Source organism: Paroedura picta, chromosome 4 (assembly GCF_049243985.1).
Source record: "Paroedura picta isolate Pp20150507F chromosome 4, Ppicta_v3.0, whole genome shotgun sequence".
NCBI classification, from domain to species: Eukaryota; Metazoa; Chordata; class Lepidosauria; order Squamata; family Gekkonidae; genus Paroedura; species Paroedura picta.
The window spans coordinates 143,867,105-143,883,410 of NC_135372.1; the positions used below are offsets into that span (position 1 = coordinate 143,867,105).

The 16,306-nt window shown below is 52.9% G+C and overlaps 1 protein-coding gene across 1 annotated transcript; it reads right to left on the reverse strand.

The window, feature by feature from the left end:
• Positions 1–20: 20 nt before the first annotated feature.
• Positions 21–15,892, reverse strand: DUSP15 (dual specificity phosphatase 15). Its single transcript, XM_077336054.1, has 7 exons — positions 15,301–15,892; positions 13,744–13,777; positions 10,396–10,478; positions 7,558–7,607; positions 4,502–4,576; positions 2,575–2,749; positions 21–1,476 (listed from the first exon to the last, which is right to left on the reverse strand). Exons 1-7 carry the CDS (start codon positions 15,319–15,321, stop codon positions 1,270–1,272), a joined length of 645 nt encoding a protein of 214 aa, XP_077192169.1. The 5' UTR covers positions 15,322–15,892; the 3' UTR covers positions 21–1,269.
• Positions 15,893–16,306: the final 414 nt, after the last annotated feature.

The following is a 16,306-nucleotide window of genomic DNA, read 5'->3' on the forward strand; positions in this document are numbered from 1 at the left end:
AAACACGACACATACGCTGTGTTTCTAGGTTCCAAATCACGCTGATAAACCATTTCTTATAAACAGAAATATTTACAGAAACTCACACCATGTAACAAAATATTGGACAGGGCTCCTGTGTTTGTTTCCAGGTATTATTTACTTTATTTCATTTTAGCTTTGGCTACTGATGAAAAACACGGGAAACGGCTCTTAAATACCGGAACCCTAACTAGTTATTTATACACAGACCTGCTTGTTTGGCCAGTGCCTCTGCACAGCCACCCTTGACGGTCTCCTATTGAAGTGGAACAGGCTTCCTCGGGAGGTGGGGGATCCTCCTTCTTGGGAAGTTTTTAAGCAGAGGCTGGAGAGCCATCTGACGGAGAGGCTGATTCTGGGAACTCAGGCAGATTGTGAGGGGGTGGGCAGAAGGGATTGGGTCAGTGCTCGGCTCCTGTGGTCATTTCTTGAATGTCCAGTGAAATCCCGATTGCCACTTTGGGGTCAGGAGGTGAATTTCCTCCAGGCCAGACTGGCCAGGGATTCCGTTTTGGAGAGGGCATCACCAGAGCATGGATTTGGGGTCACTGTGGGTGGGCAGGTAGTTGTGAATGTCCTGCATAGTGCAGGGGGTTGGACTAGATGACCCTGGAGGTCCCAACTCTGTGATTCTCTGATTCTAAGTCCTATCCAGCACTGACCCAGCTGAGCTTCCGAGATCTGAAAAGATCAGGCCAGCTGGAGTCACCCAAGACAGGGTGGCTTCACAAGACATGCTCTTACCTTGCTGCATTCACACAGGAAGACCGGCTGAGCCCTTTAGATGGAGAAGCGACTGACTGTGTAAGTCCCACCTGAGTTAGTCTTTCCTGCTCCTCGCCTCCCTCCGCCCCTGCCCCGGCCCCAGTTATATGCGACAATTACTGAATAATTCTTGTTTTCCTGCCAAAGAATCTGTGTTGGGAAGTCTTTGCAGTCTCAGGTGTGACGAATTCTGTCTGCCAGGCAGGGCTCAAAGCCGTCCCTGCAAGGGGACCTCCGGCCTTTGCAAAACGCTCCCTGGTCTCCTCTTCCGGCATTGACGGCCTCCGTTCCGCAGGTGAAAGAAACCAAGGCAGGCCCTGGTCAACCGCTGAACAGTCTGGCTCTCTCAACTGCTCAGTATCCCTTAACCACTCAAATTTCAGTCTTGTGGTTCCAGCGCCCGCTACATTTCTTGCTGGGTTTGGGCCTCTGCCAGTCTGATGCATGTAATTCCTGTGATTTCCCGGTGTGCCAGAGGGAGGTTCATTTCAGACACCCAGGGAGGCAGGAAAAAGTCTCCTTCACCCGTAGCAGAAAGGGGCCCGTGGCCTTCACACCATGGCTCTTTGGCCCCTCAATATGGCCAGACGTGTCAGGGTGAGGCCTTTTGTCGGCCGGAAGCAGGCCTCGTACCGCCTCCTCGTCGTTGAAGGGGGATGCTCCGTACTTGCGCTCAAGCTGCCGACGGATCTGTCAAGGGCGTAAAGGAAGACGTTAGCGGCCATCTTCTGAGGTGCAGGCTCCTGACGCACAGCTGCGGATGGCTCCGGGTGCATAGGACAACCCCAGCACGTGGCAGTTTAAAAAATAAAGGGCATTTCTTGAAATGATGGCATAGAGCAGGGGTGGTCAAACTGCGGCCCTCCAGATGTCCATGGACTACAATTCCCAGGAGCCCCTGCCAGCATTCGCTGGCAGGGGCTCCTGGGAATTGTAGTCCATGGACATCTGGAGGGCCGCAGTTTGACCACCCCTGGCATAGAGAGACTTTGAGGGGTCTGCAAAGCCAGGTGAAACTCAGAAGGGAGGGGGGGGCATGAACATTTTGAGTGATTAGGGCAGGGGTCTCCAGGCTTTCTGAGTAGGCTTTTTTGCCAAAGCAACGTTTAAAAAAATCTCCAACAGCCAATCAAATCTGCAGTGGCCAATCCGAAGCCATGCTGGGGGAAAGGCCCGCTTGGCCCAGCCCACTTCCCCAAACATTTGGGGGGCATCAGGAAAAGTGTCATGGGGTCCACCCACGGTGTCTACGTTTTAGATATGTTTTGTTTTTCGGGTTTTTTTCCGGTTCGTTTTTTGGTTTTTCGGTTCAGTATCCAGTTTTCGATACTGAACTTTTTAGAATTTTAGATTGATTTCCCCGTTATTTACTTGTATTGGTTCTCAGTTATGTCATTCTATCTTGCTGTCATCATCATCATCAATATTAAATTTATTACCTGCCACTCCCAAGCAGGCAGGTTGCAAAATGTCCAGTTAAAACCCCCCATTAAAACCCCATTAAAATGGGCAGAAAAGTACCAGTGCAATAAAACCAGTGGTCCACAAACATGGCGGGAAAACCCCCAACCCCCTATCCCTACCACTAGAGGTTACACGGTGTGATTATTTGTTTCGTATTATTTATTTACCGTATATGGTCTGTGTCTTCCGTAATCAAGCAATACAATCTGTGTACTAAAGTCTATGGTCCCAATTCTAGGATTCTACGGAAGAGAGTAGACCCAGTGGGTTCCGACCTGGCCCCCCAACCAGGGTGAGCCGCCCTCCCCCACCTCTGGGTCTCACCTTCCGCGCAGACTTGCTTCTGCCGTACTCCTCCAGCTGCTGACAGAATCCGGGATTGGGGTTGGCGACCGGGCGGACTGCCCGGACGGCCTCCAGCACCTCGTGCCAGGTCAGCTGCGTCACGGCCATGACATACACCAGGACGATGGTGGTGCTGCGAGAGATCCCAGCAAGGCTGCAACCAGAACGGGAAACGGTCAGAGACTCCGGCCTTCTCTGGCCCTCTCCTTGGGACCTTTGTCCTGGGAAGAGCAGCGGCCAACAGCACTGGGCATTTCTGGGAACGGAGGCCACTTAGCATGCGAAGGGAAACGCACTGAAACTCTAGCTGGCCTGGTGATAAGAGCATCAGAAGAGCCCTGCTGGGTTAGACCAGTGAGAGTCCCTCTAGTCCAGCCTCCTGCCTCACATGGAGGCCAGCCAGTTCCTCTGCAGGGCCAGCCACAGGGCAGAGAGGCCGAGGCCTTCAAATGAACATCAGAAGTTCCCTGCTAGATCTGGCTAGTGGCCCATCCCTCCAGTCTCCTGTCTCACTCAGTGGCCAACCAGTTCTTCTGGAGGGCCAACAACAGGGTACCAAGGCATCTCTTGCCCAGCAGAGCATCTGATGAGCTACTGGGGATCTCAGGCTATGTAGATTTAAAAAAATATTTTGGTGACAACTACCACTGCGCTGCTGGTTTTATTCTCTTTCACTCACTCCTGTTTCCCGTGTTTTTTAAAACTACACTTCTTTTCCTCTGCACTCGCCCTGTCTCTGTGTGGTTGGTTCCGCCCCCTGTGGCAGCCATTTTGTGGCTGGTTCCACCTCCTGTGGCAGCCATTTTGTGGCTTTGTCTACCACCATCATAATCGCAGTGGTGCCCAGAGGCTCCGAAGGTCAGGCATCCCTGCTCTTTATATGCAGCAGTGACTGAGTTCTACTTACTCAGGGTGAACATTGTTGGAATACACAAGGTCTACTGCATGACTCAAAAGCATATGAAGAATATCCTGCAGGGGGCATCAGAGGGGATGTGTTTTTAGCATAGTAAGACGAGGAACTTCCTGATGTTTTCCAAATACTCTCCTCCTCCGTCCTGATTGGCTCATGGCGACTTCCTGCTCCTTTGACCCCACTTCCTCCCTGCTGGCTTCCACAACGGAGACGACCCAACAGAGCCGTTAGACAGGGAGGCCTCGCTCGTCTTTTTCAATGCCAAGTTGTTTCTCTTCTAAAAACCACTACTTTATTCTTTCAAGCAGTCGGGTGCTGGGCTCCCTCTTGCACACTGAACCTCTGGAACCCACACGGCCCTTGCCCAACACTACATATTCTTATACAACTGAAGAATTGAGGCTTTTGAACTCTGGTGCTGGAGAAGACTCTTGCAAGTCTCTTGGACTGCAGGCTGAGTCTCTTGGCCTGCAACGTGTCCTGGACCCCACCTGGTGGAACGAGCTCCCGGAGGAGATCAGGGCCCAGACGGAGCTTAAACAGTTCCGCAGGGCCTGCAAAAAGGAGCTCTTCCGCCAGGCATTTGGTTGAGACCAGGAACAACCAACAGCGACTGAAGGGCCCCACCTCCCACCCCTCCCTCCCAAAACTCCACCAGAGCGGTCTGGACCTGTTGTGCCATTGCAGTGTTGCGTTGTTATACTATTATATCATATTGTTATACTGTTACAGCCACTGTTATTAATATTATTGTATGGTTATTAATGTAAATTGTTTCATGTATGGTTCATAAGTTCTATGTAAACCACCCTGAGCCTCCAGGGAGGGCGGTATATAACTAAACTAAACTAAACTAAACTAAATAATAAACTGTATTGTGGCCCAGGCCGGTGAATCTCCTGGCCTTTTGAATGGCCTCCGTGCTGGTTTGACTCCTTGGCCTTCCCCCTCCGCCCCAGACATCTTTGTAAAGAAAATCCGTGAACGTACCAATGGACGAGGCAGTTTCCCCCACGCAGACGGCAGGAGTGGATGAAATGAATGCATTCTTTGAAGTGCTTCTTGCTGGGGGGGGGGGGGGAAAGGAAGCAAAATGTTAGAGACAGAGTTCCAAAGGAGGTGGCACATCAGCTGTCGAAGGAGAAGAGTTGGATTACAGACCCCGCTTTTCACTTCCTGAAAGTGTTTCTAAGCAGCTTACGATCGCCTTCCCTTCCTCTCCCCACAACAGACACCCTGTAAGGGAGGTAGCGCCGAGAGAGCTCCGAGAGAACTGCTCTGTGAGAACAGCCCTAAGAGAACTGTGACTGGAACGAGGTTTCCCAGCTAGCTGCACAGGGAGGAGAGGATCAGGATCACATAGAGCAGAAAGGGGACAGTGAAGGGCACCCTTCCCAGGGACTTAAAAATCACACTCCTGAAGGGTGCTCATCCAGTCTCCCCCTTTATTTGTTTGGGATCAGGAAGGGCTAGAACTTAATGCTCTTGGGGGGGGGGGTATAAGGCAAAAGGTGGTCCCAAGGACACAGGGCTCCCAGATTGTTAAGGGCTTTGAACATGAGAATCAGAACCTTGAACCTGATTCGGTCTCCAATCTGGAGCCAGTGCAGCTGGGAGAGCAAAGGTGTAACACGTCCCCTCCATGGGGTCCTCGTGAGGACCCGGGCTGCTGTGTCCAAAGCTGCTTCAAGGGCAGCCCTATGTAGAGCGAGTTATAGCAGTCTAACCCGGAGGTGACTGTTGCACAGATCACTATGGCCAGGCCAGCTGTCAACAGGAATCTGGGGATGTTGACGGATGGCCGTCCATCAACCGACATAGCTGGGTGTCATCAGCGTACTGGTAACAACCCAACCCGAAACTTCGGACCAGCGGGGCGAGGGGGTCCCTGCAGAGGGAGCTCATGAGCCCAAAAGCTGATGCCCAGAATGAAACTCAGCTGGTCTCGAAGATGCTGGACTCAAACTCTGCTCTGTTGCTTCAGACCAATATGGCTACCCCCACCCCCCACCCCGAAATCTATCTGGAAAAGTGTGCCTGCTCACGGATGCTAACCCCAAGAGTGCAACTTGGTTGGTCTTCAAGGTGCCCCTGGACTCTGACTTGGCCCTGTTTGCTTTAGAACAGGGGTAGTCAAACTGCGGCCCTCCAGATGCCCATGGACTACAATTCCCATGAGCCCCAGGGGCTCATGGGAATTGTAGTCCATGGGCATCTGGAGGGCCGCAGTTTGACTACCCCTGCTTTAGAACAACTCGGCTCCCCCCCTGAATCTCTCCTTGGCAGCACCGCAGAACAGAAAAGAGAGCTGGCGTGAGGTGGGGGTTTGTGTAGGACTAGGATCTGGCAGACCTGGGTTCGAATCCGCCCTCTGCTGTGGAGGTTGGGTGGAGAACTGGGGCAAGACAGCCTTGCCTCCCTCAGAGGGTTGTTGGCTGCCTAAAATGGAGGAGAGGAGGATGGAAGCCCCACCAGACCCCCGCTGGGGAGGACGTGGAAACAAATGGAAGAGCAGGGTCACGGCTGCTTGCCTTATGCCCTGTTTCCACCCAGGTTTGACACCACCTGGTGTCCCACATTCATCAGCCAGGGAATGCCACTGCCTGACCTGCTTTCCACACCAGAGCCGAGGTGCAAGTCAAACAGGCCTCTGCAGAGCTCGAGCCAAACGGGACCACCTGGATATTGCTCCAGGCAACCAGATTATACAAGTTAACTTGTTTACCGAGCAGGTCTCCTCCCACAGCAGGATCTACCTGGGAGCCAAACATCTCCCCCCCCTGCCTGCTTCTCCTGCGGCTAGAATGACTTGGAATTACAGCATTCTCTTGTGCCTCCTGTCCCTCTTCTTTCTGATATATACTCCATGGGATCTACCACCTGAGCAACAAGGGCAGGGAGAACCATAGGAGTTGGCTCTCCCTCGGTTTGCTGCAGCTGGATGTAGCAGGGTCGGAGGGCTTTGGAGCTCTTGTCTAAAGTTTTACTCTGACCGGGATGGGCCAGGTTCACACGATCTCATCAGCTCTCAGAAGCTAAGTGGGGTCCATCCTTGTTTGTACTTGGGCGGGAGACCCTCAAGGGAGAGCCGGGTTTGATCCCTTGCTCCTCCACATGCTGCCAGCTGAGTACCCTTTGGCTAGTCATGGTTAGAGTTGTTATTTAAGCAGATCTGTCAGAGCTCTCTCACCCTCACCTACCTCACGCAGTGTCTGTTGTGGAGTGAGGAAAGGGAAGTTGATTGTAAGCCAGTTTGAGACTCCTTCAGGCAGTGAAAAGCGAGGTATAAAAACAAACTCTTCTTTGTCGTTGTCATCTTCTTCTAGCAAGCAGCATTTTAAAGCTGTTCATTAAACCCAGAGTTTATTCATATTTATGACTACGGACATTGATCAAATCCAAGAAAACAAACACAGTGCTTAAAAATTGAGTCGTGCAGTATAAAACAAAATAAACTACGCAATGCAATCTGGATCGCGACATTAAAAGTTAATGCAAGATATTAACTGTTAGGATAAAACGTGTGTAAAATTCATGGCTGCACGTTTAAGATTAATTAAATTAGGCCCAACCCTAACTGCGTCTCCTAATTGGACAGGTCATCTGTCTATACTTGGCAACAATCCATGTCAGCTTCCAATCGCTACCCAACCCGGAGTTGAAACCTTAAAGTTTATTTTTTTATTGGATGGATTTTTATCCCACCACTCTTCGAGGACTCATGGCGGGTTATACGAAGGCAGAATTAAAACCCCATTAAAATAAACTATAATCCCCCATACCATTAAACCAGGGGTAGTCAACCTGTGGTCCTCCAGATGTTCATGGACTACAGTTCCCATGAGCCCCTGCCAGCGAATGGAGGACCACAGGTTGACTACCCCTGCATTAAACCACAAAACCCCATAAAGTTGGCCTTTGAAGGCACCATTTTCTCTGGGGAACCTGATCCCTGCAGCCTGTATATCCGTTGTCATCCTCCAGGCTAAACCCTATTATCTCCCCCTGCCCCATTTCTGCCTCACCCCCTGCCCAGTGATACTCACATGTTTGCTTCTGGCATATCTGGCAGAACTATCCGGAGGTAGGTGATTCCCTGGAAGGGCAGAGAACAGAAGCATTTTGGTTTGGGATAAACAGGCGGGGATCTCGAAAATAACCCTGGGACTTGGTTCATGCATCTGACAACAACTGCGAGACTCTTATGTGCTCAGAAGTGGAAAACGACACATTTATCTGCAACACAAGGCTGGTTGTTAACGATGCCAGAGTGAGCTGAAATGGCTCGACTTGCAGCATTGGTCAGAGAAAAGGCAAGAGCTTCTCTTATGACGGATTGAAAGCCTCTTATGGAAGAAGAAGGAGCTGGTTTTTATATTCTGCTTGAGGACCAAATAAGCTAAGATGAAAGATCTAAATCGTTAAAAAAATGCAAATAGAAAGAGTTGGAAAGGGCCACACAGGCCACCTAGTCCCACCCCCTGGTCAGGGCTAGGGTTAGGGATCAGCCTCAAGCATCCAGGAGAAGGATCTGTCCAGCCGCTGCTTGAAGACCACCAGTGAGGGGGAGCTCCCCACCTCCTCAGGCAGCCCCTTCCACTGCTGAGCTAGACTCCTAGAATCCTAGAGTGGGAAGGGGCCATGCAGGCCATCTAGTCCCACCCCCTGCTCAGTGAAGGATCAGCCTCAAGCACCCAGGAGAAGGATCTGTCCAGCCGCTGCTTGAAGACCACCAGTGAGGGGGAGCTCCCCACCTCCTCAGGCAGCCCCTTCCACTGCTGAGCTAGACTCCTAGAATCCTAGAGTGGGAAGGGGCCATGCAGGCCATCTAGTCCCACCCCCTGCTCAGTGAAGGATCAGCCTCAAGCACCCAGGAGAAGGATCTGTCCAGCCGCTGCTTGAAGACCACCAGTGAGGGGGAGCTCCCCACCTCCTCAGGCAGCCCCTTCCCCTGCTGAACTAGACTCCTAGAATCCTAGAGTGGGAAGGGGCCAAGCAGGCCATCTAGTCCCTCCCCCTTCTCAGTGCAGGATCAGCCTCAAGCATCCAGGAGAAGGATCTGTCCAGCCGCTGCTTGAAGACCACCAGTGAGGGGGAGCTCCCCACCTCCTGAGGCAGCCCATTCCCCTGCTGAACTGGACTCCTAGAATCTTAGAGTGGGAAGGGGCCATAGAGGCCATCTAGTCTCACCCCCTGCTCAGTGCAGGATCAGCCTCCAGCATCCAGGAGAAGGATCTGTCCAGCCACTGCTGGAAGACGGCCAGTGAGGGGGAGCTCCCCACCTCCTGAGGCAGCCCCTTCCACTGCTGAACTAGACTCCTAGAATCCTAGAGTGGGAAGGAGCCATAGAGGCCATCCAGTCCCACCCCCTGCTCAGTGCAGGATCAGCCTCCAGCATCCAGGAGAAGGATCTGTCCAGCCGCTGCTTGAAGACCCCCAGTGAGGGGGAGCTCCCCACCTCCTTAGGCAGCCCATTCCCCTGATGAACTAGAATCCTAGAGTGGGAAGGGGCCATGCAGGCCATCTAGTCCCACCCCCTGCTCAGGGCACGATAAGCCTCCAGCATCCAGGAGAAGGGTCTGTCCAGCCACTGCTTGAAGACGGCCAGTGAGGGGAGCTCCCCACCTCCTTAGGCAGCCCCTTCCACTGCTGAACTAGACTCCTAGAATCCTAGAGTGGGAAGGGGCCCTGCAGGCCATCTAGTCCCACCCCTTGCTCAGTGCAGGATCAGCCTAAAGCATCCAGGAGTAGGATCTGTCCAGCCGCTGCTTGAAGACAGCCAGTGAGGGGGAGCTCCCCACCTCCTTAGGCAGCCCCTTCCACTGCTGAACTAGACTCCTAGAATCCTAGAGTGGGAAGGGGCCCTGCAGGCCATCTAGTCCCACCCCCTGCTCAGTGCAGGATCAGCCTCAAGCATCCAGGAGAAGGATCTGTCCAGCCACTGCTTGAAGACAGCCAGTGAGGAGGAGCTCCCCACCTCCTTAGGCAGCCCCTTCCACTGCTGAACTAGACTCCTAGAATCCTAGAGTGGGAAGGGGCCCTGCAGGCCATCTAGTCCCACCCCCTGCTCAGTGCAGGATCAGCCTCCAGCATTCAGGAGAAGGATCTGCCCAGCCGCTGCTTGAAGACGGCCAGTGAGGGGGAGCTCCCCACCTCCTTAGGCAGCCCCTTCCACTGCTGAACTAGACTCACAGAATCCTAGAGTGGGAAGGGGCCTACAGGCCATGATTATCCACATAGTTGGTCCTCAGAGGGGACACTGCAAAGGGAGTCCATGGTTACTACGCAGAGGCAGGGAGTGACAAACCATCTCTGTGCATCTCCGTCTTGATCCGGCTGGCCCGGGCCTGCCTGATTTTATCAGACCTCATAACTTTAAACAGGGTTAACTGCAGTTGGATGGGAGACCACTGTGGAGCTCTGGGGTTGCTGTGCAGAGGCAGGCAAGGGCCAACCACCTTTGTTTTGTCTCTTGTCGTGGCCTACCTGAATCTTCTCAGATCTTGGACTCTGAGCAGAGTCAACGCTGGCTAATAGTAGTAACCAACTTACTGCGACCCCAACAAGAGGCTTTTAATGAGAAGCAGAGGCCACGCCTCCTTCCCTCTAAGGGGGTGGCTAACATCCCTGGAGGCTGCATGGCTCAGCTTTAGGATGCTTTGGGCTGATCCTGCAGGGGGTTGGACTAGATGACCTGTATGGCCCCTTCCAACTCTATGGTTCTATGATTCTATGACCTTGCCAGATGTCAGAAGGTAAGCAGGGTCGGTACTGGGAGAATCTAGAGGAGAAACTAGATTGTGGATCTCCCTGTGATGTAACTTCTGGGCCTTTGGCCATTTCCTCTGGGGGAATCGAGAGAAAGCAGCTGGATTCATCCGTACTGGAATATATGGCTGCGGAGATTCGTGAATGGAGAGGATGTGGGTGATGTTGTTCCGGCTCAGCTGGTCCAAATCTTTGGCATCTGGAAGAAAGAAAAGAATTGGAGGTAGAGGCCACAAAATACTAGAGTTGGAAGGGACCTCCTGGGTCATCTAGTCCAACCCCCTGCACTATTCAGGACACTCACCACCCTCTCGCTCACCCACTGTCACCTGCCACCCCCTTGAGCCTTCACAGAATCAGCCTCTCCATCAGATGGCTCTCCAGCCTCTGTCTAAAAATCTCCAGAGATGGAGAACCCACCACCTCCCGAGGAAGCCTGTTCCACTGAGGAACCGCTCTCACTGTCAGGAACTTCTTCCGGAGGTTTAGACGAAATTTCTTTTGAATTAAAAGTTCTGGCCCTACCCTCTGTGGCAAGAGAGAACAATTCTGCTCCTTCCTCTGCAAAACAACCCCTACAACACCCCCTTCAATTCTAGTAAGGACGCTGGGGACCAAATTTGAACTGTGGAGACATCCGATTTTTTACAAAGTCTTAACCTGTCCTACAGAGCAGGATTGTTGTTAAGAATCACACAGAGAAGAGGGGGACCGTACATGTCCACCAGAGATCCTTGGAAGAAGGGCAGGATAAAAATGTGTGGCACCAGCCAGGTTTCCTGCTGGATCAGGCCCTAAGGGAGGGTCTGCCTGCTGCTTTGGGGGGCATCCACACGGCACCTCCTGCCTGGGGATGGGGGGGGGTTGCTCCCTGCTTCGAGGCAGGGCTGCTTCTGATGCAGTTTGCCAAACAGAGCTTGGGTGGGTGTCTACAGCAGCAGCTGGTGTTCCCGAAGGCCCCAGGTGGCTGAGCATTAATGCGCTTGGAGTGCAGTGAATCTCTGAGCCGTCTGGCTCATGAGCTGCCACAGTAAGACATATTGTGTGCTAATGGGAGGCGGTCAACGTTTAACGTGACCCCCACAGAAGCGGCAGCTGCCTGCGGCGCAGAGGCCTGAGTTGCGTTGCATACGCCAGGCAATCCAGGGTTGGCAGGCTGGCTGTTCCCTGTTGCCTTGTCTGTCTGTCTGTCTGTCTGTGTCCGTCCGTCCGTCCGTCCTCCCTCCCTCCCTCCCTCCCTGGCTCCACCTCCTGTTGCTGCACCCACAACCCTGTGGCAGAATCCCCAAAGGGTGTGCAGGCTCAAAAAGGCTGGGGACCCTTGAGTTAGCCCTGGGCCTGGATTTTTAAAAAAGTCTTAACCTGTCCTACAGCACAAGATTGTTGTTAGGAGTTGGAAGGGGCCATAGAGGCCATCTAGTCCAACCCCCTGCTCGACGCAGGATCAGCCCTAAGCATCCAAGAAAAGTGTGTATCCAACCTTTTCTTTGGGCTGATCCTGCGATGAGCAGGGGGTTGGACTAGATGGCCTGTGTGGCCCCTTCCAACTCTATGATTCTGTGAGAGCGGCTGGCAGCCCGAGTAGACAATGCAGATTTTGAGGGATCAAGGATCTGATGCAGTATATGGCAGCTTCACACATGTACATCCTCACCCCCGGCTTTTCCAGCCCGTGTGGCTGCTCACACGTATGTGCTTTTGAAATCCGGAGAGCAACATTCCCCAGCAGTTCTTAGAGTCCCCGATGGAAGGATGCCCAGGTTTTATTTCAGACAGAGTGGAAGCTGGTGGCAGCCATCCAGGGCGGTCCCCCCTCCCTCCGCCCCCTCTAGTGACACACGCCTGACATTCTTTCCGAAGCAAATGCTGAGGACAGCTAATTGCAAGTGTCAAGCTGGAGAGAACCAAACGGTCTCTAAGAGGGATGCATTTAGCAATCTGCCAGAAACCAGACAGCTCCTGTCCAGATAAACCCAAAAAAATACAGCTGCACATGTTGACTTTGTGTATGGATGGCATCCGTAAAAAAGCAAGAAGCAAATTCCAAGCTGGCCGTTATTAGGACAGGGACTGAGAATACCACTGCCAGGATTGTAATGCACAGGCCTATGACGCGTCCTCATTCGGAATGCTACAGACAGTTCTGGTCGGGGCATCTCAAAACGGACACTGCAGAGCTGAGAAACGTGCTGAAGATGCTTCGGGGGCTGCCCCGTCTTGGGAGGAGAGGCTAAGGTGTTTGGGATGCTCCAGTTTGGAATAAAGGATGTCTGAGGGGAGGACTGGGCTGTGGGATGAACTTGTCAGATCTAAGCGGAGCAGGGTCAGTCCTTGGAAGGGAGACCACCAGGGAAGGCTCTGCAGAGGAAGGCAATGGCAAACCACCTCCTCTCACCTTGAAAAACTCCTATCACCTTGAAAAGCTCACCTTGAAAAAACCTTGAATCCTAGAGTTGGAAGGGACCTCCTGGGTCATCTAGTGCAACCCCCTGCACTATGCGGGACACTCCCAATCCTATCACTCATCCACTGTCACCTGCCACCCCCTTGAGCCTTCCCAGAATCAGCCTCTCCGTCAGATGGCTCTCCAGCCTCTGTTTAAAAATCTCCAAAGATGGAGAACCCACCACCTCCCGAGGAAGCCTGTTCCACTGAGGAACCGCTCTAACCCTGCTAGGGTCTCCACAAGTTGGCTGTAACCTGACGGCACTTTACACACAAAAGATAGATAATACCATGAATGGCATAATGTGGCTCTCCAGGTGTCCATGCCAGCAGGGGCTCATGGTAATTGTAGTCCACGGACATCTGGAGAGCCACAGTTTGGCCATCCTTGATCTATGGGGTGATAAGAAAGTGGATAATGAGAATTTTTTTCTTCCTTTCTCGTTACACTAGAACGTGAGGGTCCTCAAATGAAGCTGATGGGCAACAGAGGAAGGATGGAACAAAATGAAATACTTCTTTGACTTGTTTAGTCATTACATGGTAACTAGACAGATGTGTGCATTTAAAGGTCCATCAATGACTACTAGTCACGATAAAAGAGAACCTCCATAGACTGAGGCACTCATCCTCTGCATCCCAGAGCCAGGAGGCAACATCAGAGCAAAGTGTGGCCCTCTGTGCCCTGCTGCTGCCCATCCAGAGGAACCGGTTGGACACTGCTTTTGAAGACAGGACAGAATATAAATCACAAAGTAAATAAATCCTGCCAGAAGGACTAGTTGAACCGCTGGTCTTTTGCTGTTCTTGCATTATGCTGTTTTTGTCCCAGTGCTCGACAGGCAGACGGGCCACTGGTAAAGTCTTCCCTGCCATGGAAACGCAGCAATTGGGAAAACCATACCTGGCCATTTTCTTCCCACCCTGCATCTGTTTAAAATGCAGGAGTTCTGAAAAAGCTCAAAGGAATTCCATACAGGCCTCTCCTCCCCACCCAGTTCTGCCCTCCTTCTACTCACCGACAAAGTTCCCAAGGTAAAGTCCAGGGAGTACCTGCAAGACACAAAGGCAGAATTGGCGTGAGTCATACCTGGTGGTCTCCAGCATGGGCCCACTGAGACAAACAGAGCGCCTCAGTCTGTGTGCGTCCCACCTACCCCTACACATAATGGGACCCTCCCACCTTCTTTCTGTCTTTCCTTTTTACCCGGAACTTTTCCCTTTCTGGAAGGCACGCATCAAATACACAGGAAACGGAAAACGAGTCTGAAAGGATTTGTTTAATCCTGTTTCATTTACTTCTGCACACAATAGATAATGCACTTTCATTGCACTTTAGAAGTAGATTATCCTGTTCTGCACAGGAAAATCCAGCTGCCAAAGCACATTGAAAGTGCATTTTATCCTTTGTGTGCGGAATGGGCCCTGGACAACTCAACTTTCTCCCCAATGGCAGCTATGCAGAGGTCCAGGGTTGTGGTTCTTGTTGTTGTTATGTGATTTATTCCCCGCCACTCCCCAAACTGGCTTGTGTGGGGTTACAACAGTCCCTCATAAAACCCAGATAAAACCCCATTAAAACAGGACGTGCAACAATAAACAAAAGAACCACAGGTGGCGAAACCTACCCCAGTGCTAGAAAACAATAGCACAAGCACTCGAAGGGGCACCCAGAGGGCACCCAACACGGGGGGGGGGGGGATGATCTTCCTCACTGCCCTGGCCTCAACTGGAGACCCGGCGGAAGAGCTCCATCTTGCAGGCCCTGGGGAATGCCAAAAGTTCTTGCTACGTAGAGGCAGGTAAGCACCAGTCACTGCTGCCCACCTGCCCTGACCTGGATCGGCCCTGCACAGGACTTGGGTGGGAGACCACCCTACTCCAGAGCTGCCACACAGAGGCAGGTGATAGCAAACACGCTCTGTTGGGCTTTGACCTTGACAGCCCCTTGAGGGGTTAGTGCAGGGGTAGTCAAACTGCGGCCCTCCAGATGTCCATGGACTACAATTCCCAGGAGCCCCTGCCAGCATTCGCTGGCAGGGGCTCATGGGAATTGTAGTCCATGGACATCTGGAGGGCCGCAGCTTGACTACCGTGGAGTTAGTGTAAGTCTGCTGTGGCTTGGTGGCATTTTCTAACACCACTAATAGGAACTGGACATGTCAACCTTGGGTGTATCTCAGGTGAGAAATCTCAGGTGGGGAAGGTCTACTAAGAATCCAAAGGTGCACCCAACATCTGGGGGAACTTATGATCAGAAACTTTTGCCCACGAAACGTTCAGGTGCAGCTGAGCACCCCCACGCCTAGCGGCCTGAACGGGTGTTTCCTTTGTCATGTGAGAACAGACAGCGTGTCGGGACGAGGAACGTGGGAGTGCCAGGTCTGATTCCTCACTTCCACCACAGAAGCCTGCTGGGTGAACCTGGGCCACACACCACCACCACCTCTCTGCTGGGCCAACCTCGCAGGGTTGTTGTCCTGAGAAAATCAGGGCAGGGAACACAATGTTCTCTACTGCGGGGGAGGGGGAGGGTTAAAACAAACCAGCGCATAAAGGAAAAAGCCGATCAATACCTTGTTCATGCCGTTGCCCATGCTCCGAAGCACTTGCAGGCAGCAGCTGCCGAAAGCGGGCGATCTTTTGCGAGTTCTCCTCTCTTAATTGCAGCGCACAGAGGCCAGCAGGTGAGAGCTGCACCTCTGGGTCATGCACCGTCCGTCGCCACCTTCCAGCTCTTTAGACAATTGACCGGTCCCCTCCCAGTCGCTGGGGGTGCGCGGGTGTGAAGAGCTCGATCGCGGCGGAGGCCCACCGGCTGGCTTTTCGTCCCGTGCTTTCCTCCAAGACGGCAAAGAGGAGACTCTGGAAAGTGCCTTTCCCCTGATCTTGGCACCGTGACAGAGGAGGAAAAACACCCACTTCTTATGCAACCCCGTGGGTGTGCCAAGGCCGGGTGGCCCTGCCGCTCTGCAATTCAAAACACACAAAGCGCCACTCTTTGGGAGAGAACAAAGCCCTTTTTCACCCCGGGTCAGAGACAAGCAAAGACCGAGGAGTCCGGGCCTGGTGTCGGCTCTGCTTTCTGGCCTCCCCAGACTTTGGGGGTGAGCAGGCCCACCTGCCCCTCAGAGTCCCCGGGCAAAATAGCAGCGGTGTGTATGGGCGGGGGGGGGGACACCCCTCTTTGCTGCCCAAAGTCTGTGTGACTCAGCCAAGCAAGTGCGCAGTGTGTGAGAGGGGGAGGCCGACGGAAGACGCTGTTCCAGCAGTGGAACGTGTGTGCAGGGGATGGCAACGCATCTGGTTACTGCCTCAGATGTCACAGGGCAGAAAATAGAACCTGCCAGAGAGAGGACACCTTGGGTGGGAACGGGAGGTCTTTGCAGAGACAGGTGCTCAGGACCCGGGGGGGGGGGGGAGGAATAAGGGGGGGGCAATTGGAAGCATCCGGGGGCTTTATTTCCACCTGCACCGTCACTCTGCAACCCCACAAAAGGAATTTGCTGCTGGAGGATGTAGGGATGGGTCACTAGCAAAGGGGATTAAGAGATTCCTCTACACCAGGGGTAGTCAAACTGC